Source organism: Solanum verrucosum, unplaced genomic scaffold (assembly GCF_900185275.1).
Source record: "Solanum verrucosum unplaced genomic scaffold, falcon-dt-bn FXZP01000277.1, whole genome shotgun sequence".
Classification (NCBI taxonomy): Eukaryota; Viridiplantae; Streptophyta; class Magnoliopsida; order Solanales; family Solanaceae; genus Solanum; species Solanum verrucosum.
The window spans coordinates 2348940-2374446 of NW_026019945.1; the positions used below are offsets into that span (position 1 = coordinate 2348940).

A 25507-nucleotide genomic window follows, 5' to 3' on the forward strand; every position below is an offset into this window, starting at 1 on the left:
GTTGCTTCACAAACTTACTATGTTATTGTTGGATGTGTATTTACGAGTTGATGTTCAAATGAATTACTATTGGTAAGCTAATAGAAGGTAGTGAATTTGTTGTTTGAATGGGAGAGATGCATTTTATATCTATGACTGAATGTGTTATTATAAGCTGTTGTAGTAGTGTTTTTTTGTTTAATTTCGATGTTTATATGAATCTTTGATTAAGCAAATAGAATGGTTTGAATTGGAGGCCAGAGATGCATTCTGCGAATAAAGCAACAACTATTGCCGTTACTTTTTAGCTACTATGTTTTCATATCTAGCATCCTTAGAGCCGTCAAAACCGGCTTAGGCCGGCTCCAACCCAAATTGGGATAGGGTTGGGATAGAATTTTTCAAGTCCATTTAAAACTAAGGCTTATAAGCCTGACACATTTAAGCCCTTGTGGCTTGATCGAGGTCGGCCCATGGGCCAAAACTTTTTATTTAAGATTAACTTACAATAACCTCACTAGTATATAATATAATTACTTAAATACAAGTTATGTCCTAATATTATGAATCTTACCAGATTTTGGTAAGTTCATATACATGTAACTCAACATATATGGACTCAAAATTAGGTTAATTTGTTCTAGATACACTTTATCCATGTTGATTCGCATGTATCTAGGTTACATAAACAAATCTCACGCCTTCGCCTCCCTCCTATCTTTGCCTGCCACTCTCTTATCTCGCTCGCATATCTAATATGCAAGATACACGTTAAATACACTAGATTTTTTGCAGTTATTGAAACAACATCATTGTTTGTCATGTTTGATTTGAAGATCTTCTCATTTTCTTGATGTTATAGAATTATAAGTTTGAAAAGGAAAAATAATGAAAAAAGAAAAAAGAAGGGATAGCCCGCCCTAGCCCTCGGCCTTCTAGGGTTGGGTTGGATTGGGCATTTTCAATCCCTACCAAATGAAGGGCCGGCCCGCCTTAGCCCTTCAAATTCCTTGGCCCACGAGGCTTGGGTTAGGTGGGGCTGGGCTGACCTTTTTGACAGCTCTAATCATCTTATTGATGTGACTTTTTACCTATTACCGTTTTAGGCCCCCCATTTTTGTAATAATAATAGAATTGTTATAAATATATTTTAACAAGAAAATAAATTATAAGGTTTAGTTCGTTTCGAAACATTAAAGAATGTTTTTTTTTTGTCAAATTTTAAATTTAACTTACACATGACATGTTTAAGACCACAAGATTAAACAAAATATTTTGGTATATATATATAGTTTAAGACCATAGAAAAATTAAAGTTTTTCATTTTTTTTTATTAAAAAGAAGAAGTAAAAACATTTTAAAAAATAGAAGTTAGATCGTTTCCGCGGATATCCAAATTAGGTATCGATTTCATGATGTGGTTATGTAGTTGATCTGAGTTTTGATACGGTAAATGCCCATGGCTAATCTTGAAATCAAACATGCCTCTTAAAATTGCCCAATCCTGATGATAATTGTGGCTCTCGATATGTACCAATAATGGTTCTTCTTCTTTTAGGCCATTTTCTCCCTCCTCTCTTCTTCTTTCTTGCGATTTTCATCATCTTCGCGTTTTCCTTTTGCTTCTTCATCTGTTTCTCCTAATTCTGTTCTTTTCAACACAATTCTCTCCATGCCCAATGAATATTGCTTCACAGTTTCATTATAGGTTTGCTCGCTCCTTCTGAACGCTTCTTCCCTAACGATAGCAATCTTATCATAACCAGCACAAACCCCAGTACAAACAGAAAGAACAATCCCTTTTTTGCAATTAAATTTGCCAATCGGTCGGCAAAACCATCCGTGTCAAGATTTGTTCTTCTGATGGATATGAATATGTAAACATTGTCTTCCTTGCAGTAAACTATAGATTTTTTCTACAGTAAAAAAAATGAAGTTAGAAATAAAATCAAACCATACCAAAGAAGACAATATGAACTACCTGATTCAGTTTGGAAAGTCTTCGTCTCGAATGCGGAGCTATTATTTCCTTAATTTGGCCGATGACTTCAAACTGCAACTTATTCCAAAGATAACTGATGATCTTTTTTGAAATCGGCATGGTGAATCTTGATTATTATTTTTTTCCAGGTAATGAGAGAGAAAAGATCCTAACCGCTATAAAACTGAGTAACGATTTTGTCACGATCCGAGCCTACACCCTGGACGTGGCCGGCACTCGAAGACCATTGCTGGTCCCCAAGCGAACCCTCATCCTGGCTGACTACAAGCGGAAAACTGATTCAAGCATACAAAGCTTAAAAACTGAAATAAAAGTTCATAAAACTTAAATACAAACTTTAAGTCCAAAGAAAACTCTGTATAATAAAATATATACAACTCGCCATAAAAAGGCAACTTTAGTCTTTAAAACATTTAATAAAATAAATGATACAGACTTCTCAACTGTACTGACTATCTATGAAGCCTCTAACTGATAAAGATGGAAGTCGGGACAAGACCCACGACATCCTAACAACTGATATAACTGAAAGGTAAATGAAATCCTCCGAAAGCAAGGAGGCTCACCATAGCTAACTCGAACTCTCGGATGTATCAACGAAGCTCCTGTTGATGATCCTGAATACATGTGTCTGCATCATGAAAAGATGCAGGCCAAATGGCTCAGTACGTGGAATGTACGAGCATGTAAGAGGAATTCTAAAACATAAACATAAGCTTGAAACTTGATAGAAATGAAACAGACTTACCTCTTCTCAAACTTACTCAACTCAAGGAATACTCAAGGGTACTCAAACTACTCAAACTTACTCAACTCAAGGAATACTCAAGGGTACTCAAACTACTCAAACTTACTCAACTCAGAAGTACTCAAGGATAAAATACTCAACTCCGAGATTAGATACTCAACTCAAGGATATGATATTCGACTCAAAGATATGATATTCGACTCTGGATACTCAACTCTGGATACTCAACTTTGAATACTCAACTAAATATGACTGAACTCATTTCAATATAAAGCAATTTAAAACAAGTGCAATATAAAGAAACAAACTGTTTAAAAACATGCTGTCAAATCTGTGTGTATGCAAAGATACAACATAACTCTGAAATGTATATAAAAATACAATAAACTGATGTATATAAATATACAATAACTTCTGTGGGAGTTTCTCTAACCGACAACCATCACATAAGAGCTATAGTGATGATACAACGATCTACCTCACGCTGCCAGCGCATCCTATACCCGGCCAAAGGTATAGGACCTGAACTACTAATGGATCCACTAGTCTATGTGAAAAGGGTTCATCTAAAAAGTATGGCCCTTTCTACCCATGATGGCTACATGGTTTATGGAGGCTGTGAGTTGTCTTAACTCTCCCCCATATCGGTGCTCAATACTACTCCTAAAAATATACTAGCTCTTATGTTTTAAAAATATACTTCTTTCTGCTGATTTGAGATAATTGCTCAAAAACTTTGCTCAAAGACTATCTTGGAAATCTCAGTTTCCCTGTTTGCTTCATTTAGAAAGCTATTACTCTTTTCTGAAAACTAGCCCGAAGGCCCTTTGGAAATCTCAGTTTCCGTTCTTATTTAAATGTGAAAACATTTATAAACTCTTTGGGAATACTTAGTCCCCATATATTTTTGAAGAAAAGGACTTCAAACTTTACTCTTTACTCTTTACTGAACTCAAAACCTAAGTCTTAAAACAAGGTTAAAACGTTTGTAAAAGACTTCTTAAAATATAGTTCATACCGAATTATGGACATGAACTACTCAATGCAAGGTTTTCAATAACCATAGATAGAACTCAAATACTTGGAAATCAAGAACTTCAATGATACTACTAATTTCAAGAATGCTCAAGTCAGAGGGTTCGTGCGGAATTATGAGCATGAACGACTTAACTCAAGGACTCAAAGATACTTCTCTTTTCAAGACTGCTCAACTTATAGGATTCATGCGGAATTATGGGCATGAACAATTCAACTCAAAGACTTTATGGGTAACATGTAATAGTCCCATGCTTAGAAATATAATCTCAAAGGGGATTAGGAACTCAATACTCAAGACTTAGAACTTGAAGATACTACTCCTCTCAAAGATACTCAACTTCTGGATTTCATGCGGAATTTATGGGCATGAACGACTTGACTCGTAGGTCTACATAACATTATGAAACTCATGTATGTGTCTCTTCTCATTCTCTGACTTACTTCCTCAAAACTTAGTTCAAATCGATAGTTGATCTCAAAGGATTCACAATTGAACTCAAAGGCTTCCTTGAACTCTACTCTTAACTCTCTCTTGAATTTGAATTATGAATTCAAGAGTTATGATTCATGATATGAAGGATCTCAATAACAATATAGCTATTCGATAATTAGGAATACAACTTTTAAAAGAAATATGAATTCAAGAACTCAAAATTAACTTATCTCAAGAATACTCAAATCTAGGGAAAATGTCCTAGATTACTCTTTACTGATCTGAAAGTAGATGTAGGGTGTGAGGATGAACTAGTCCAACACTATGATAGCCTTACATACCTAGAAGAACAAGATTCTTGAAGAATCTTGAAGAAGAACTTGATTAGAGGCCTTGAAACCCTAGCTTGAAGGTAAACAATCAAGAAAACCTTTCTTGAGATTTTTGAATTAGTTTCTTGAAATCTCTATGGCCAAGAATTATTATTTTCATTAGTGAAGATGAAAATATGATTGTTTTGAGCCTTTTATTAGTCAATAATTTCATTTATGGTTTCTTGGAGGTAAAAAGACAAAAATGACTCTTTTTAATATTTTTCCGTCGGCTAATTCGTAACAGCACTGTATAGGTTACTAAAATAGTCATAACTTTTTACTCATATATTGGATTGACGTGAAACTGGTGGGGTTGGAAAGTAGATTCAATTACCTTTAATTGGATAGGCTATGGCTCACGTAACTCTTAATATTCTAAGAGATATGGTCGTTTAAAGTTGACCTAAGCAGAATCTTACTTCAAAACTTAATGAAACTTCAAGAACACTTATCAATAACTCATCAAGAAATCTAATCTTTAAATTTGAAGAACAAAATTACGCTGAATAAATCATGATTGGCGTGTGGGTGAAAGAACCCAACACTATGGAAGCTTACATACCTCTTAGGGATTAAACCCATGGCGAAAATCCGCAACAAGATGCAAGAATCTCGACGAACGCTTTCATCCTTTCTCTTTTCTCCTATTTTCTCTTCTTCTTTTCTCTTCTTGAATTCTCAACTAAAACCCTAGGCGTATTTTAGGATTATAAAACTGAACCTAATAGGATTAGACCCTTAAAATATTACTAAAAATGAATTAAATCTGATTGGGTAAGGAAAAGACCAAAATACCCCTCTCTATTTTCGGCTAACCTTCCTTAACTGGACAGCCTATATTCAAAAGGCCATATCTCACTCATCCGACCTCAAAACTTAGCAAACTCGGCGGCATTGGAAAGATAATTTAAAGATCTTCGCTACGGTATCTGGTAGTACACCTAACTCATCCTGAACTAGGAGTTATGGTTGTTTGAAGTCGACCCAAAACTCATACTTAAGCATAACTTGCAAAATTTCAGATTTTGTTATTTCCAATTTAATTCTTTTTGAAACTCAAGGTGCTACATCTAGTGACCTTAACACTTAAGAAATTTAAAATTCCTTGGTAAAATCTCACTCACTACGAAGAACGGTTCGAGTCTTAGTTCGAAAATTTTCTAGGGTGTTACAGATTTCAACACTTACTTCTAATATAAAATAACTGAAGAATATGGTTAAGCACGGCTATATATAATAAAACTTACTTCTAATATGAAGTGACTGAAAAAATGAGTCACTTACAACCCATGATTTGTTTAGATCTTGGGTGGGTTTCTTTCTATTTTCTATATTCACGTTTTGGCCAAGAATGTGGTTATCATTTTTCTTATGAAGAATTTGAGTGCTCCATCGAGAGATGGGAAACATATCGCTTGAATGCCTTTGCCATCGCACTATTAGGCTCCTTAGTTTTCCCTAAAGAGAGAGGAAAGATCGACACACGTTTGGGTTACGTGGTTTAAGAAGGGCTAGCCCACCCTAGCCCTCGGCCTTCTAGGGTTGGGTTGGATTGGGCATTTTCAAGCCCTAACAAATGAAGGGCCGGCCCGCCCTAGCCCTTCACATTCCTTGGCCCACGAGGCTTGGATTGGGTGGGGCTGGGCTGGCCCTTTTTGACAGCTCTAATCATCTTATTAATGTGGCAGTTTACCTAATACCGTTTTAGGCCCCCCTTTTTTGTAATAATAATAGAATTGTTATAAATATATTTTAACAAGAAAATAAATTATATTGTTTAGTTCGTTTTGAAACATTAAAAAATGTTTTTTTCTTTTTTGTCAAATTTTAATTTAACTTACACATGACATGTTTAAGACCACAAGATTAAAAAAAATAATTTGGAATATATATATAGTTTAAGACCATAGAAAAATTAAAGTTTTTCATTTTTTAATTAAAAAGAAGAAGTAAAAAAATTTTAAAAAATAGAAGTTAGATGTTAGGCCTCAAATTAACTTTGAGTTGCCACTACTAACAAGTTATTCCACTAGATAGTGATTGGAGTTTGAAATGTAACTTTTCTATTATTTGTGATTTACCTCAAATTCACACTAGGATAGAAGTTATTCCACTAGATAGTGATTGGAGTTTGAAATGTATTTTTTCTACTATTTGTAATTTAACTCTAATTCACACCTACAATAGGGTAACTTTCTGTTTTTGTTATGTGTTGACGGTATGTGTAGGGTATGTTGAGATTGATGCTTTTGTTGTTGAATGTAATTAGTTTTAGGAATCTTAATAGAGTGGATTGATTATCTCAAATAAGTATTTTTGAAGTGGTAAGTTATGTGAATTTAGCTTTTGCAAAGCATTTTTTTGTGTGGAAATTTTTTTCTCCATTAGTGCACCGTGTTTAATTACAAATTTGTTGAGAAGAATATTAGAATTTTTCCATGTCAAATTGTCGGAGCACCAGAAACTTTCTACTTATGAGTCAGTATGGAGTCGTGGCCCTAACAACTATTTGAAATTGCTCATATTTTTCATAATAGATGCTTAATTATAAATCGAAAGAACAATACCTAATCCTCAGAACATTATAAATGCCCAAGCACTGGTATGAAAAGCTGCCTATTTATGTTTTTCCCTAGATAGATTGCTCACATTGTTATATTCACAATCCTTGAAACTTCAAGCCCATTATATTTTGTAAATTATAAGAGAATTGTTTTGAGTTCATATTATGTTAAAAGAGAAAAGTCCATGGTGGAACAATTTTTGACAGGATTGTTCAAGCCCAACCCTCTTCAAACAGCAAATCAAACATTGTTGGTACATGTAAAAAATTCATGAGCCTTTTGTTTGGACGCTGTTATTTAATTTGTATCCCCTTTTCAAGCTTTTTAAACATCTAGCCACATTGGAATAAGTCGTACGGTGTTTGAATTTTAAACATCTAGCCACTTTAGAATAAGTCATAGGGTTGTAATCATTTAAAATTTATTAAATATAAATTTATAAAATGATTTGAATTATATTAAATTCATAAATATATTAGTCCAAATAAATGTCATGGATTAATATAATTGGGCTAATTATTTAAGTCCAATAAATATGAATTTAATTGATTTGGGATACAATAGATGAGCCCAATTTGTTAAGCCCAAATTCATCTTATCCTAGAGACCCATTTTGGTGCCACGTGGGGAAATGACGTGGCATGCCAAGTCAAGTAAGAAGCCAATAGGATCATGACATGTGTCAAAGATGACAAGCCCGCTCCATAAAGCTCATATGTCATGTCACTTAAATTTAATTGGCCGAAGGGAATCCTGTTCCAATCGCAACTCCTCTATTCTAAAACTATAAATAGGGGTCCTCATAATTCAGAAAAGAGACAAAAAATTTTAAACAATAAGCTAGAGAAAATTTGTGGTACAAACACCATCAAATTCTCTATAAAGCTGCAAGTTTAAATTCAAGCATTCAAGTCAAGAACGATCAAGATCAAGACCATCAGATTCAAGAACAAGCTCGAAGCCCTTGAATTCAAGCAAAAGTCAAGATCAAGATAACGTTCAAAGTTCAAATTCATCGAAGATTCAAGATCAAACTTTAAAACCCTTGAATTTATATTTGAAAAGGCGAATTCAGAGGAATCATAGAGATTGTAACACTCGCACTTTGAAATAATAAATACGATTGTTGCTATAATTTTTCGTTCTTGATTATTGTTTTCTCGACACGAATTTTATTATCTATAAGGGTATTTAAAGTGCTCAAAAGAAATGGCCTAACTTTGTTATATATACATAAAGTTGAGGCAAAAGAGACTTAACTTCAACCATGTTTTTCTAATTTTCAATCATATAAAACTTAACAACATTTCGTCTGCATATATAAAGTTGTTTTGAAAGGTTAACCTACAAATTTTTATGCACTGCAACTATGATTTAAATGGTAAATCCAAAATCAATACCTATGAACGAGGATTTGAAAATTAGGATCTTATACAACCGTAATTGTAAAAAATACATAAACTTATACAATGCTGGATTAGAAATATATTGGGCTTTTTGAGGATGAAATTGGCCCATCTGCATAATGTAGATGAGCTCACTTATATGGTATAATTAAGTATAACCTACATAAATCTCATAGTTTTAATATGAAATTACAATCTATCCCTCATTAGTTTGTAATTACATTAATCCCTTAAAAAGTAACACAAACCGGATACATAATATGTAGCTCGAATACATTAAAGAGTATCTCGGATACATTATAACATAAACCGGATACATAATATGTAGCTCGGATACATTAAATACTGGTTCGGATACATTAATACGTAACCCGAATACATTAAAGAAATAAAGGATTTTAGAGGTTTTTAGAAATAGAAGGGGATATTGGAAATAAGGGAAACATAAGACGTGTATTTTAGTAATTTTTCCTAAAAAGGCACAATTGGTGAGGAGTAATGAATAAAAAGACCTAGGATGAGCTCAATTTAGTATTGCTCCTCTAGTTTTTAGTCTTTCAACTCTATTTTTACTTGTTCTTGCTTATATTTTTATGAGAAAATTTCAAAAATAGCAAAGATAACAGATATCATAAGGCTTTATAGCTGTGTTTCAGTAATTGTGCTTCATAACTATAGTTTTGTTTGCTACAGAGGCTGCGGTTTGTATATTTCGCTTGTAAATATACAAACAGGGTAAGTATATACAAATGGAGGTAGCGATTTATATTTTTCTCTTGCGAATATACAAACAAGGGTAAGTATATACAAATTTTGTATTTTTTCATTTAGGAATTTTTCAGAACCCTGTTTGTATATTTCGTCTGTCAATATACAAACAAGGTAATTTATAGAATTTTTCACAAATTGTATACAAATAGCTAGGGTAAGCATATACAAATTTCAAATTTATACAATCAAGAACTGAATTATACAAATTTTGGATTTATACAATCAGGAACAAACTATACAAATTCTGAATTTATACAATTAGGAAATCGAATAGCAAAATTTCACGAAGTTGTAGCTAAGGATTAAAATTAATCAAAACTATAGCTATATTAGATGATATAATACCCTATATGTTTGTCATTTCGCATAATTTTCCCTCTTTATATTCTATTGTAGTTAATTACCATCCTATTACAATAGTTGTTTTTGTTACTATTTGTTATTCTCAATGCATCTGTTACTTTTATTTTTCTCAACTGCTTTGAACAATTTTTCTTGAACCAAGCATCAATAGGGAACAACCGCTCTATCTTTGAGGTAAAGGTAGAACTTGCATACACTTTACCCTTTAAAATCTCATTTTATGAGATTATTATGGGGTATGTTGTTGTTGCATAAATATAACCTTTCCTTTTGTATTATTGCGTCGTATGACATTTTTTTATGAAACAATTAAGCTAGTCATAATCAGTTACCACCACGCTTAATTTTTTACATAACTTCAAAGAATTTTTTTTTTTTTTCATTAATTAGTGGTTGACTTTTAGTTGTTTCAAATCAATTTGTATCATTTACAGTCATAGGGTTTCTCTATTTGCTAGAGGAATTTAGGGACTTATTTGAACAAAATGTCTGGAATATAATGGCCTTAAAATCAATGATGACAAATGTAGAAAGTTGTGATAAACTTTCATCATGATTTATAGAAAAAAATTGCATTGTGCATATACTGATATATCAAATAGAAAATCTCAGTTAATTTGTTAATAATAAAACAGAAGACCCACAACTTTACGTATTTTTTAAATAATACTTTTGGAATGGGAATATATGTGTTATAATGATGCAACTATGAGGTAAGCCTCTCAATCACACCTATGCTTTTTATGTTTGGCCAAAATCAATAAAATTTTATTTAATTATTAAATGTAGCAATATTTTAGCTTTAAGAGTTCACAAAAATTAGTGTGCATAATAATAGTGAAATATATTATATTTGCATACATGCATAATAATTGGAGTATTCATGTGTATATAATATTTTTATGGCAGAATATATTATATCCGTATGCATAATAATAATGAAAATACACTATATCCATACACATAATAAATATAACTATATATACACTGATACACACATGTTTTTGCTATAAAACCCCAAATTATCCTCTGTAAAAGATAGTTAGAGGACTGAGTTAGCTAAGTTATGTAATTTTACATTTATGTTTTCGAAAACAACCCCCCTCCCCCCCCCCCCCCCCCAAAAAAAAAAAAAGTTCCTTATTTCAATTCAAACAATTTGTTAAATTATTTTAGCAACTTATGGAGGAAGAATTTCAAGGTATTTTGAAAATTAGTGAACTAAGTCATTCTTGATCATGTTTTGACTTCTTAATGGTCAACTTAATTTTGAACCACCCCACCCCTTTATTTTTTTTCCAAAAAAATATTTTCAAAGTATCATCATCATTATTATATAATTTTTTATTGCTTGTTGGGCCTTTTATTTATTAAAAGCATTCAAAGTATTATTTTTGGTTATAGATTGGAATGATTTTTTTGGTTAGTTTTTAAGGAAGAGTTCTCAAAAATATTTCAAAAATTGGCTAGAAAATTTTCCCCAAACAAAATATATTTTAATTTATTTGTTTTAAAGTGAAATACATGTTAACATAATTTTAACTTTCAAATTCCATTTTGAAATTTCAATTTTAGAAACTCTTTTTTCTTTCTTTCAAATTTCCACTAGATCTATGTCCAAATGATACTTAAAAAGGAGTAATTATTCTTTCTTAAATGGATCAATAAAGAATAATATCATATAAAATAATGGAAAGAATAACATGTATATCACCCATTTTCCTATTTTACTTCAACGTACACTAAGCATGGCGGTTAAAAGATAAAAAAAAAAAAGTCAACCTTGACAAGTGAGATATTTTAGATAGAATAGATGATAAAAGTAGGACCAGAATTAAACACTAATATATAGTCTATTACAAATGTCAACCCACCTGAGGGGTAAAAATATATAGTATTGATTTTTTATTCGATGTTTGATCTTCATATTGAAGTTTGATTAAATTTGAATTCGTACTTTGCTTGAACTAATTCTAAGGGCGATATCTCCAACATTTATTCAAAATCTCTGATTAAAAATAGAGAAATCTAATTCATTTTCCAACTAGTCATATTAATTTAGTGATAGGACACCTCCCATAAGTCAAAAATATTTTTTTATTTGTTCACATTTGACATACTTATTAATGGTTGAAAAAAATGGTGGACTTCCTTCTACTTGGCAAATTCAAATAAGTCATTTAATAGACTAAAAGTCAAAACTATTAAAAATTAAATGGAGAAACAGTCGTACAAGGCATTGAAATTGTGAGTCAAATAATGTCAATATCAAAAACAAAAATTCTTCTCTAAATAAATATCTGCATTTGAGGCCATTGCTCTTAAAATAAGTTGTTATTGTCAATAATATTTCAAATATACAAAGATTTAATTGATAGGGACTACACTACTTTAGTTTTGATATTATTTCATCTGATACACTTAGCATATTATATAAATCGTACAATTAAAAACTTACCATGGTTAAGTATTAAGGAGATGGAAATGAACATTAATTAATCATAGTCAGGTGATATATACAAGAATATGTAAAAGACACATGTCATGTTATTATTGATCCGATATATATAAACTTCGAGTGTAGAATTTTTTTACTATGAACAGAATATGTGTCAACTCCCACTAATGTCATGTTAGAGTATTAGAATTCCAGATCACGAACAAAGAGAGAAGAGAAAACCCTAGTTTGGACAGATGAACAAATAGAGGGAAAAGAGATATTTTCTCTTCTCTCTTTGGTCCTGAAAAATCTGATACTCTAATAGAACGTATATAAATCACTGAAAATAGAATTATCAACTAAAATCAAAATATATTGTACGAATTTGATTGTATATCAGATAAAGTTCGATATCTATCATGTTATTATTGATTTGGTATATAATCAAATGCGGATAAGTTATTACCATCAAGAAATCATGTGTGAACTCACACTAAGGTCATGATATATTTATGTAATTATTTAGTTGATAGATTCCTAGTTAACATGAATGTACAAATTGATGCATTTATTCACTAGAAGAAAAGCAAACCAAGAAGAAGTAAAAGACAATTGAATAAAAAAAACAGTCGTCTAAAGCACGCATGGTAGGTAAGTGCAATTCTATATACTAAAATCATGTAAAATTAAAACTTTAATATTATTTGAATATTGGAAGTTTCATGATGGTATATATATTAGTAGTAGATTTATGGGTGGGGGTACCTGTATTTATATTTATATTTGCACGTGTTACTTTTCACCTGAGGTAGATAATAATACTATACTTATCATATATGGAGATGTCCATAAAATTAAAATATGTAAGTGATTTTTAAAATAACTATAAGAGGTAAATTATTATTTTCTCGTGTAAAAATAAATAAAGGTATTTGTCATGATTCATGATCACATATAATTGAAGTTGAGTTAAATTGGACGGAATGTACACGATTGAGTACATGGTTTAATTTACTATTGGCAAAAAAAATGAATTCGATGACACAATGTGGATTTTTTTCCACTATTAACAAGATCATACTAAATTTTTTGAATTTGATGAATTTAAATATTGACTTGATGTGTATTTTTTTCTTCTGTCTTAACAACATAACACTTGGATCTAAGTTATATTTTTATCTGATTGAAAAAAGATAACTCGATGAACGAAATATACTGTGTTAACATTATGGGAAAGAACGTCCATTCCTTTAGAAGTGTAATAATGTAACAAATCTAAGTTAATTAATACAAGTATTAGTAACTGATTTTATATTTGATTCTTTAATTTAAATTCGTAATTTATAATTTACATAAAAATATATATTTATCATTGCTTCGAGGCTCCAATCAATTCAATAATAGAGAAAGACTTCAAATTGCTATCCTTTGGTAAAGGATGTGACTACCTCCACTTGGACCCCCCATGTTCTAAAAGATTTCTTTCTTCTTTATTCTTCTTGTTTTAAAAGAATTAAAAAGGTCACACTCACTTGTTCACACTTGACATATACCCTCTGATTTTTCTTTTCTTTATATTTTTTTTTAGATACGAGGGTATCTGAATAGATTGGTTGATTAACTATTTAAATTTTTATATGATTGCGTAGTGAAAATTTGATTCTCCATTTTGTAGTGATTTGAATTGAAGTGATTGATTATTTGAACTTTCACTTTATTGATGAGAATTCGATTAGCAATCTTGCAATCCTCATCGATCCCAAATATTTTATTTTATTTTTTAAAAAGAGGATGGAGATTGAAGAGAGACCATCACTTCATGTTGTTGACCTACTTGTATATACATATCTCACTGGCCTTGTTTCCACTTGTTTTGTCTTCTTTTACACCTCATATTTGTGTCACCACTACATCATCATTCTCTCTCTTTTTTAAAAAATAAATAAATTTAAACTATGTAGAGGGTAACAGCAAGTTAAGTATTTCATTATGTTTTAATTTCATTTTTATCCTTTTCATAGCTCTCGACGGCCTTTAGTTCTTTTGTTTTTTTATTGACTCGAATTAATAATTTTAAGATTGAAGATATGAGATATATTTATCATCCGAATAATTTCTTATTATCAAATATTTCATTCACTTACCCTCACGAGAAATGCTATTTATAATAATAATTATATAGAGAGAGAGCGGGGGGGGGGGGGGGGGGGGGAGATGCTATATAACGAACGTTTGTATATTTTACTTCGATTATTGAAGTTTTCTTATCACCATCATGTACAAAACTATAGAAAATTGTGGATTATTTAGTTCTTTCCAGATCAGAACCTTTTTGTTTTAGGGTACGAATTTATTATATTCAATCAACCAACGAGTATATACACAATCATATGTATATCCTTATAATATAATATTTAGATAATATACATATAAGTACTATGGTAGCTCCAAAAATAATGATGGTATAATTAGTAATGTAAATATACTGCGAATTCTACATAACTTCCGACAACCGAAATATAAAGGAATTTTATTCATGATATCCAAAAAATTAATGATAGTATTAGTAAATCCTTTACCATCATGATTTGGTGTACCCCTTTTACTTCATAATATAGTGTTATGATTTAGAAATTTAAAATGTGAAATTCTACTTTTTAACTCTTTTGTACACCTTTATTTCATGTATATATGAACAATCAGAAAATTTAAGATTGAAAATAAAATATTTGTAAATTAGCTAATTATTTATTGAGTTTAAGTTTTTTTACGCGTTGGTGTGAATTATATTGTATACTATCTAGTTAATAATATATTGAGTGTAATTTCATAAGTAAGATTTTAAGAAGATATGCACGATGTACGCAAACATTATCTTATTTTTGTGGGATAGATAGGTTAATTCTGATAGACCATCGTCTCAAAAAAAAAATGTAACCAATTGATGCAGGAAAATAAAAAAGAAAAAGAGACATAAAACAAGTGTAGCAACATATATTAATATATATATTGGAGACAAAGAACTATGTGATACCTAAATCATATTATTAGAAGTACGTCAACATTCGACAACCTACTAATCTTCTACCCTATTAATACTCAATCAACATACTTTCATTTCTAAGGTCATGTCATCAGTCAGCTGAAGCAATGAAATGTCCTTTCTAATCACCCCCTCCCCCAACTCTTCTTCAGCCTACTTCTACATCTTCTAACTCATGCTCCAGCCAACCTACTCTCGCGCCACCTCACACCTCCTTTTTATATGGCTAAACCATCCTAGCTTTGCTTTCTTTATTTAGTCCCCCATGAGACCACTCCCACCTTGTCTCATATAATTTCGTTCTTAATATATCATATTTCTCCAAGTATGCTCACTCATCTATTGAATCATTCTCATCTCTACTATCTTCATCTACTGAATGTGGACGTTCTTAATTGACCAATACTTTACTAATATAATGGTATTGATTAAATCACCACTTTGTAGAACTTATTGCACCATCAGGATATCAAACAAAAAAAACTACAAGTAATTAGTGTGCTTAAATTATAAAGTTTGAAATCTTTGAAATTAAAGTAATACTAATTAATATTATCTGTTATAACAGATAAAAATAAATCTAATGGTGCAAAAATTATTTACACTAATTATTTATATTACTTAAACTCTTATTTAATTAAGTCTCTTTTCAGAATTACATATGATTCGTCCATCCAAAGAACAAGAATAGTATCTTTAAATTTCATGAGACATTCTATTATTTTGTCCGCCTAGTTAAGTCTGTTGATAGTTGCCTCTTCACCAGAACACTAATAAAATAAGACAAAAACTAAGAATCATTACCTTCATCGATTTGTTATAAATGTCTATGATTAGTACTCCATGATGCCTCTCAAAATCTTAATTTCACATTACATAAACCAATAACATTAAAAAATTTATCAAATTAATGTTGTGACATAGTATATGCTCATGATTTCAGCATTTTAATTAAATACCCCAAAATAAATTAAAGAACCTAGTATGCTCCAAAGTGATTATGATTCCACCCATGCTTTAAATAGAATGCGATTATTGTGTTTTAAGGTAAACTTGGGGATATTATTTTATGAACTATAATAATTATTACAATAATAAACACCATACAATTATGTGGCCACATATAATGAAGGTTATACTTCTTAATTATTAACACATATGGTACGTACCAAAAAAATTAATAACAATGCTTTTAAAATTAACACATTTATTTAAACCTAATGTTGCAATAATCTTTTTCAATACTCAGTCGAGATTATTGTCTAACCAGGCTGGAAGCTGTTTAATTATCTATGTAATTTTTTTATAAAAAAATATTTCTATGTTATTTAAAAAAGGGAAAAGGTAGAAGTACCTCCCTAGACTATGACTCAAATCTCAGAGACATACTTTAACTAAACTAGGTCCTATTACCCCCCTGAACTCTTTTTTTTTTTTGTAATTTTGTATACCTTTTGGCTTATGTAGCACACCCCGTGACTCCACGCAGTTGAAAAGGTGTAAAAAATTACAAAAAAAAAAAAAAAAAGAGTTCAAGGGGTAATAGGACCTTAGTTTAGTTAAGGTATGTCTTTGAAATTTCGGTCATAGTCTAGAGGGTACTTGTGTCCTCTCCCTTTAAAGAAAAAAAAACTACTCCATAATGACATAGGAGGATCCAATAAGAGGGTTGTTGAGATCATAACAAGTACCTTAATTTTGTGCCTAGATCGATAACATACTTTGTTTATGGGTTTTCAACTAATATTTACTAGTTTTCCAATACAAATATAAGATTCAGTCAAAAATTAATGTGTTTCCAAAAAACTCTCACATAACTTCTGAACCATCTATGGTATGATAATATAATGTTATGGACATATTTAACTCCTGAATCCATCTTCGTTAGCAGGATATACAATGGTAATTCATGTAAGAATACGTTGTGTTATCAGTGATGAAATAAGAAGGTGTTTTATAATTTATAGTAGCATTTGGTGAAATCTTTTTATTTTTTATTATTAAATAATTTTGTAAAAAATAAAAAAATAAAGTACTATTAAGTGATGGATGAAATGATTACAAGAAGAATGTTTTGCGTCGCTCTCAGGCTCTGACTCTTAGGTCTCTAAAGAGGGCCCCAGTGTATCTGCACGCGCGCCAGCTGCGTGGACCCATCGTTGACTTGTTAATTAGACAAAGCCAAAAAGTCAAAATGCGTAAAATAGCATTTAATCGTGATTTGACGCCGCCGATTTTTGACTGATAGAACCGGTAACCGGTCTTCCTCCACCACCTGCCGCCTCACTCCGCCACTATACTCTCCCCACGAAACTTAATTTCTACCCTAACCATTAAAAAGAAAAAAGATTTATATTTTATTTTGAATTATTGGAATAGTAATATTTTATTTTAGTTGGATGTCTCTTGAAATAATTACTCCGTTAAAAAAAGAAGTAGGAATAAGGTTATACACATAACTATCTCTAAATTTTATTTGTGAAATTACATGGGACATATTATTGTTGTTGATTGGAGTAGTATTTTAGTTCTTTTTTTATTTTCCACCTGATGTTCAATCTACATTAAAATTTGACTATTTTGAATTCACGCTGCGTAGAATACCATTCGAAGAAAAACACTTTCTAGCAAAAACTTTTTCATACCCAGAACTCGAACCCAAAAACAATCTCATCCACTATATTAACCACACTAATATATTCTTCTGTGTTTCCCATTGTATGATTATGCCTTTTAGGTACATTTGCCACATGTGTATAAGAGATACTAAGATTGAGATACATAACATATCGGATATACTGAATTTAATTTGGCCTAATTATATAGTCGTACACTACATTATCACTTATGTGACAATCATCTGTTTTTGTTTTCTCTGAAAGAGACAATCATATTATGTTATTATAAGACTTCTTGTTTTAGGTTTGAAGCCAAAAGATTAAATAAACAAAGAATTTTTAAGTTATATATATAGTCAATATTTGAAATAAGAAACTTTGATCACAATAGCTTTTGTTCATTAAAAAATTATGAATATTTATCTTAATATTGAATCTAATTATCATTATATATTAACTTGAGATCGATATAAGATTAGAACGTAGAAATTTTAAATTTTAGATCCATCTCGAAAACGGGGTGTTCTTCTTATGGCTCCTAATGTACTAATACTTTCGAAGATAAATTTGGGACATGGCTACTCATAGAACAACAAAATGTAGTGAGTTGATGTGTCAGCACCGTGTTATTATTTAATTTGAACCAAATAAAAGGATATGATTATATACCTAGCTAGTAGTCCATACATGATAAATCTTCTTGGACACTCCTCCATTTACATTTACGTTTAAAGGATTCTCCTTTGTTGAGAACACAATATTATGATATTCAATTATTCATGATGATGGCAATTGGAAAGATATATACAAATGAATCTCTAACATGTTTAGTTTTGATGAGGTTTATGAATGTCATTATAATTATATTGATGATGAGCAATCACTCATTAATACGCGCATATTAGAGAAATATACTAAACTCTAAGGATGTGTTCGATATAAAAAAATAAGTTGATTTTTTACTTATTCTCTTGTATTTGGTATATAATTAAAAGATATTATTTTAATAATATTTGTATATAATTTAGATAAATACAGTATGGAGGGGAAGGGGTGAAGATGGGTGTGGGGTGTTGAATGTACTTATGGTGCTTGTTTTCCTAGATAATATATTTTTAAAAATCTTTAATCAGTCAAACATGAAAAAATTGAAAACATTTCATAATGAATACACCCTAAGTTGTAACCATCAAATTAAATGTTTGGATGAAATATAATGTATAAGATCTCTCGTTTGTTAATCAAAAGATTTGAATTTGAACCCTGTGAATAAAAATAAAAAAACTTGTAGAGGGCTCTACCTTGCACAATACGAATTCATATTAATCTAGATCCAAAAATATGATCCAAAGTAAATATCAAATATCAGATGAAAAAAAAAATACAAAACAAAAAGTAGGTGATGCCTAAGATTCACTCATTCACCTACCAAGCTTTCAAAAGCTAAATAGAGTACCCTCCGTCATTGAGGATATATAATTAAGAGCCTAAATGTCCTTTATAATTCCCTTACTTTATGTAAGCTTGTTTTCATTTTAATATATATGTGTTCAAAAATAAAAAAAATTATTCTAAATTTAAAATGATTTAACTTTAATACCCTTAGATTTCTACCGTAGCTCAAATTCAAGTTGCTAGAGAAATGACATGATGGACGGTCTTAGGAGGTTATATTTGATGCTAAATTCATTGCAACTACCTTTAAGATTCAGAGAACATAATTTAGATGATGGCTTTTGTGAACTAAAATTTGTGGCAAAAGATATTTGAAGACATTGACTTCCACTCCTAACTCAAAAAATGAAAAATAAATAAAATAGAATAAAAAATCTAGTCCTTTTCTAGAACAATTGTAACTTTATTAATTTATCCCCCTTTTGTTTTGCTTAAAAAATAATTTTGTCCACATCCACGTTCAAAAAAAAAATTATGATGTGACTTAATAAGAGAATATAATGAGCGTTTCCATGAGCTTTATGTAACGATAACACAACATATCAAGTATATATAATCTTACGATTTACAATAAGAATTTGAAGAAAATAATACATTATATACGCTATCTTATAGTTATAAAGATAAATAAGAAGAAACAATGTTATTTTAAATTGATCCTCTATTCAAATTGTTAGTTCATGAATTGTGTAATTAATAATTTTTATAAATTATACACATCGGCCAAAGATTATAGTGGTGTGTGACGTGTACGCTTTTGTCTATTACTATCAATGGTATATTGACTCGACAGAGTATGAGAAAGCTTATTTGGCATTGTTAGCTTTTTTGAAGCAAATGTATAACCCTCAAATTGAAAATAATTTAAAGTCAAAAGTTAAAGTGGGAGTAATAAAAACATTAGTGCTGCTGACTATAAAAGATAATACTAAAAAATTAAAACCATAAACAATTTATTCTTCAAAGTTACGAGTGATAAAATTAGCTCATAAAAATACGATTCGTCCAATTCGCCCATATTTGAGTTGGTAAATGAACTCATCCCATTTCACCCAAAACCAATTTCAGCCCATAAAATTTGAGCTAATATGTAGCTCAAATTAATCCATAGGAAATCTTATTAAAATATCTTTTTATTATTTTGATATTTCATATAGTGTCATAGTAATACGAAAAAACAAAAGTTTTATTAGGTACTACTTTTAAAAATATACAAGAAATTAAAATTTTATACTCCCTTTGCTCATATTTATATGTCACCATTTTGGATTTCAAGTGCACTAAAAAACTAAGCAAGTTTACTATTCTATCCTTATTTAACTTTTTGAACCTCAAGTTTTCAATCAATGAATATGAATTGATTTTTTTTTGATTAATTAATTTAACCAATGAACATGAATCATTTACTTAGCTTTTCTAAATTGATCAAATATATATTTTCAAGGCTAATAACTCACAAGGGTAAAAAAAGGAACAATATGGTAATTTATGCATTGATTTTATGAAATGACAAATATTATTAACCAACTATTTATAGAAAGGGATGACATATAAAAAGGAATGGAGATAGTAAAAATTAAGTAGGTTGAATCATGACTCACTTTTTAGTCAATTTCAACACAGCTCATTTCAAACCAAGTAATTTTAGGACAGATGAATAATCTGTTAATTTATTAACTCATCCTATTTTAACATGACAAAATTAAGCCAAATTCACCTATTTAACACTCTTACCTAAAACCAAACAAATTAAATAAATTCCGTTTGGCTAAGCATGAAATTAAATTTTGATTTCTAAAAAGGTGTGTAACCCTTTCATTTGTCTAATCAGTCACAAAAAAGTCAACCAATATATTGTGGTCATTTTTGAATTTCATTAAACTAGGGGTACTATAAATAGTCATATGCAGCGAAACGAAGTCATTTCATTTTTCTGTTTAATTTTCTTTTCCAATTAAAAAAAAAACACACAAGAACCAAAACCAAAGCAATTTCCAGAATAAGAATCTATCTCTACTTGAAATATATTTGGTCAAGTTGGAACATATTAAAAAAAAATATCTCTTCTTTGTTTTTCTTCCTTTTATTTTTTTTCGATAGAAAATCGCGATGGCGGAAGAATTTCAGCTAGGTAGAGGAAATTGGTGGGAATCATCAACTTCAGCTTCATCAACAACAACATCATCGTCTAGAAATAAGTTTATCGATAGCGGAATTTCATCATGTACAACGCCTTCAGCATCGAGTACAACCGGTCTAAGCAGCATGGCAAGTAACTTTGTTAATTGGCCGACAGAAATTCATGAGGATATTAAAGTTAGATCCGAAAATAGTTCTATGGTTTTTTCGGGCTCTGATTCCCATAAACGTTACGCCTCCGAATCTTCTGTTGGTGGTGGAGGAGGAGGAGGAGGTGGAGGCGTGGGGCAAGGCGTTTTATCTGTTGATGATCCTAATTTACAAATGATGGGGTTAGGTTTATCTTCTCAAGGACTTGATTGGAATCAACCTTTCTTGTAAGTAGTATAATTATTTTCGTAAAGTTAATGTTTTTTGTTGGTTGGTTTCATTATCATAAAATCGAAGCCAAAATTAGCTTTGATTTTAAGATGTAGAACTTAATTATATCGAATCATCATATGATATAGCTATTAGAATTGGGTATATGATTTAAATTTGATAAGTTCGGTCTAAAAAATTAGTGATACTCGATCGAACTCATATTCTACATATTTTTGTGTTCCGACCATAGGAGGCGATGAACCCCTTTGTTGAAAAATTGAACTGTATATCTATATATATACGTTTAATTATTTTTTTTGAAATATATATATAGTATATGTTGAATCCTCTTGATTACTGATACAATTTTTATTTTTTTCTTCAGTCGGAGTGAAAAATCCGGGAGTGGTTTCCGTTCGTTAATTCAAGAAGGGTTGAGTTCAAATGCAAATTATCAACAAGAAGGAACATGTCATGAACAAGATCATAATAATTGGAGTACGCAAAAAATATATCATGGGAATTCTGATGATTCTTCAGTAAATGATTATAATAAACAATTATTTAGTGGTCATAATAATAATCTTGAAAATTCAGCAGTACCTTATGGAAGTCCATCAAATATGTTACAAGGGTTATTAATTTCTGACCTTAATAGTCAACAACAAGAATCAAATAATTTTTCAAGTGTTAGTAGATCTTTATATTATAATCCTTCATATAATAACCAACCAAATTGTGATGTCAGTATTCCTACTTCTTCTTCACCTTCTTCTTGGTCTAAATTTCCTCAATTTCTCCGAACATCGGATCCTTCAAAAGTAGTACAACAATGGTCACTCTCACAGCCGCCACCACTATCTCATAGTCAGTTGTCACATTTCTCCGGTGGCACGCCTTTTTGGAATGCCACATCAGCAGCCGCGGAGGACGTCCGATCGGGTTTCGTCCCTCAGCTCCCCACGAACCCAACGGTTGATGAGAAACCAAAGGTAATTGAATTAATTTTTACTTTCTTTTCGCATTATTTTATGTTATTGTGTTTGATTAAATTCGATACCTAAGAAAAGAATAATGATTCTTGTCATGTCCTAATATTTCGTAGAGATAAAACATGCAAAAAAAAAAAGTAATTTTTTTTTTTTAAATTAAGAGTTCTCTTAAATCTAGAATTGTTCATTCTTTTTGTATTAGACTAAAAAAAGTAAAAAATGTCATACAAAATGAAATAGAAGGAATGCACTACTTGAGTTTCAATTTATGTGATACTGTTTCACTAAGCAAGGATTTTAATTTGAAAGAAATGAGATTTTTAAAAACTAAACAAGCCTTAATTAGACACTTGAAAGTAATCTAATTGTGGAAAAATGGAAACTCTAAGGTTATAAAATGGTTCCAAATATAAAAAGGTATAGTAACATTTTCTTAGGAACAGACTATAAAAGAAAGTGTATCATATAAACAACCATCGAAAAAACAATAATTAAAACTCAATTATTATTTTTTTTTGCTTATGTGTGGGTTTTGATTTTCTCAATATTGGTGCATTTTATGCAACAGCACACGGGTGAAGTTAGGAATATAAGCACAATAACAAAGAAAAATAGCAGTGAAACACCAAATAAGAGACCAAGGAATGAAGCACCGTCTCCATTGCCAGCTTTTAAGGTATTTGAATTAAGTTAATTAATTAATTAATTAAGGACCAAATGGGACATTTTGTTTATTCGATCAGAATTATAATTATGAGAATATGTTTCTTTGTTCTTGATATTTTTATTTATTTTTAGGTGAGGAAAGAGAAAATGGGAGACAGAATCACTGCACTTCAACAATTAGTCTCACCTTTTGGAAAGGTACATATATAATTACAAAATTGCGCCCTCAATATTTTTTTTCATTTTCACTTTAATAGAAAGGGTTATATGAGCTCTTTTGGATTTAAATGGAAAGTATTTGATAAATTTTAGTGTTAAAATTGATTTTATGAATAAGCATTTATATATGTATAGATAGAAGTGTGAAAAAAATATTTTGAAAATAGAGAGAAAATATTATGGATATAATCGAAAAATACCTATTCAAACTAAAAGTGTTTATATAAGTTTAAAAGCAATAAGTTAGGGATTATTTTAGACTTTTGTTTGATGTTGGATTATAAGCACTCTAAATGCTTTATTTTTTAAAAAATAAAAATTTAAGCTAGTTTGATCAACTTATAAGCTTACCGGCCTAAATATTATTTATAAGACTATATCATCAAAGCTCATCATCCTAATCTCGACTGCCTTAATCCTATCCTATCATCTGTATAATGAAATTTATCATTGACGATTTTTTTGGGATTTTTCTTTCTCCTCTATATATATCCAGAGACTTGTGATTAATTTTCTGAAAATACAAAAAAGACATTTTATTCATTGATTAGATTTCTATTTTTTCTTTTAATTTCCACAGACTGATACAGCTTCTGTGCTATCGGAAGCAATCGAGTATATAAAGTTCCTCCATGACCAAGTTAATGTAAGTTAGTTTGTTAATTAATTATTTAATTAGAGCCCTTAATTATTTTTTTTATAAATTTTGTATCGCCAATTAATTAAATAATCCATAAGGAAAAATTCAATAAAATTGGAGTAAAAGAAAATATTGCATGTTATATAGTGAATTAACGACTTCTTGGGCATTAATTAATTCCTTTTTTTTTCGTGTCACATAACAGGTATTAAGCACCCCATACATGAAAAGTGGGGCTTCCATACAACATCAACAGGTAAAATTACTATTTAATTTTTCAGTCTAGCTTAATACCAACATTATTAATGTTGTATATTTTATTTTAACACATAAAATTATCATGTATATACGTAATACTTCATAAAAAGTGAATTCAAAATCTTGAAAATAAGACGTGTTACCTATTATACTTAGTAAGAACATGTGCATTATATTTTATTTGTGCAATGTCGATGTATAAATACTGATCGTGTAAAAATAAAATCCGTTAGCCATTTACTTTTACTTGTTATAACATGTCTTATTTTCCAGGTTCCTGATAATGACCTCATATATAATGAAATCTATAGTTATTTTTTTTACGTAATCTAATAGTGTAAAAATTATTCGATATATTGTGTAGAGTACCGGTGATAAATCCAATGTAAATCCAGAAGGAGGAAAACAAGATCTTAGAAGTCGAGGATTATGCTTGGTCCCAGTGTCTAGTACCTTTCCAGTAACTCACGAAACAGCAGTTGATTTTTGGACTCCCACCTTTGGAGGAACATTCAGATAATCAAAGACAAAGCATATTATAGTTGTATGAGTTTAAGTTATATACATCGTCAGTATAAAGAATTTTTTATACTATCAGGTCATTTTTATTTGTTATAGCAGATAATTTGTCTTGTTTTTTTCAAAATTACAAATGTAAGGACGTACGCTTACCATGTAGGTATCTTTTGAATCATGACCTGATAGTGTAAATGATTCTTTATGTATACTGACGATGTATAAAACTTAAAAATTTTTGTTATCAAACCCTAGAAAAGTGGGGGATGAAATGAATAAAAAAGAGGGAAAAAAAGAAATTATTTAGTATTATTCCAGGTCCATAGCAGGCTGATGATGATGGAAAAAAGAAAAAGAAAGAAAAAAGAATGATAAAAGAGAGGGAAAAAGAAAGGACCAGCTCAGGCAAAATGATGCAACTTTGGCCAATATTTTTGGACCACTATGTCTATATGTGAGTATGCAGGGGTATATTGTGGT

At 30.3% G+C, this 25507-nt stretch overlaps 1 protein-coding gene across 1 annotated transcript; it reads left to right on the plus strand.

The window, feature by feature from the left end:
* The first annotated feature begins 21339 nt into the window (after positions 1–21339).
* On the plus strand, positions 21340–25054 carry LOC125840024 (transcription factor bHLH123-like). Its single transcript, XM_049519007.1, has 7 exons — positions 21340–21750; positions 22122–22728; positions 23297–23404; positions 23527–23592; positions 24194–24259; positions 24459–24509; positions 24876–25054. The coding sequence occupies exons 1-7, from the start codon at positions 21344–21346 to the stop codon at positions 25029–25031; spliced, it is 1461 nt and encodes a 486-aa protein (XP_049374964.1). The 5' UTR covers positions 21340–21343; the 3' UTR covers positions 25032–25054.
* The last annotated feature ends 453 nt before the right edge of the window (positions 25055–25507 follow it).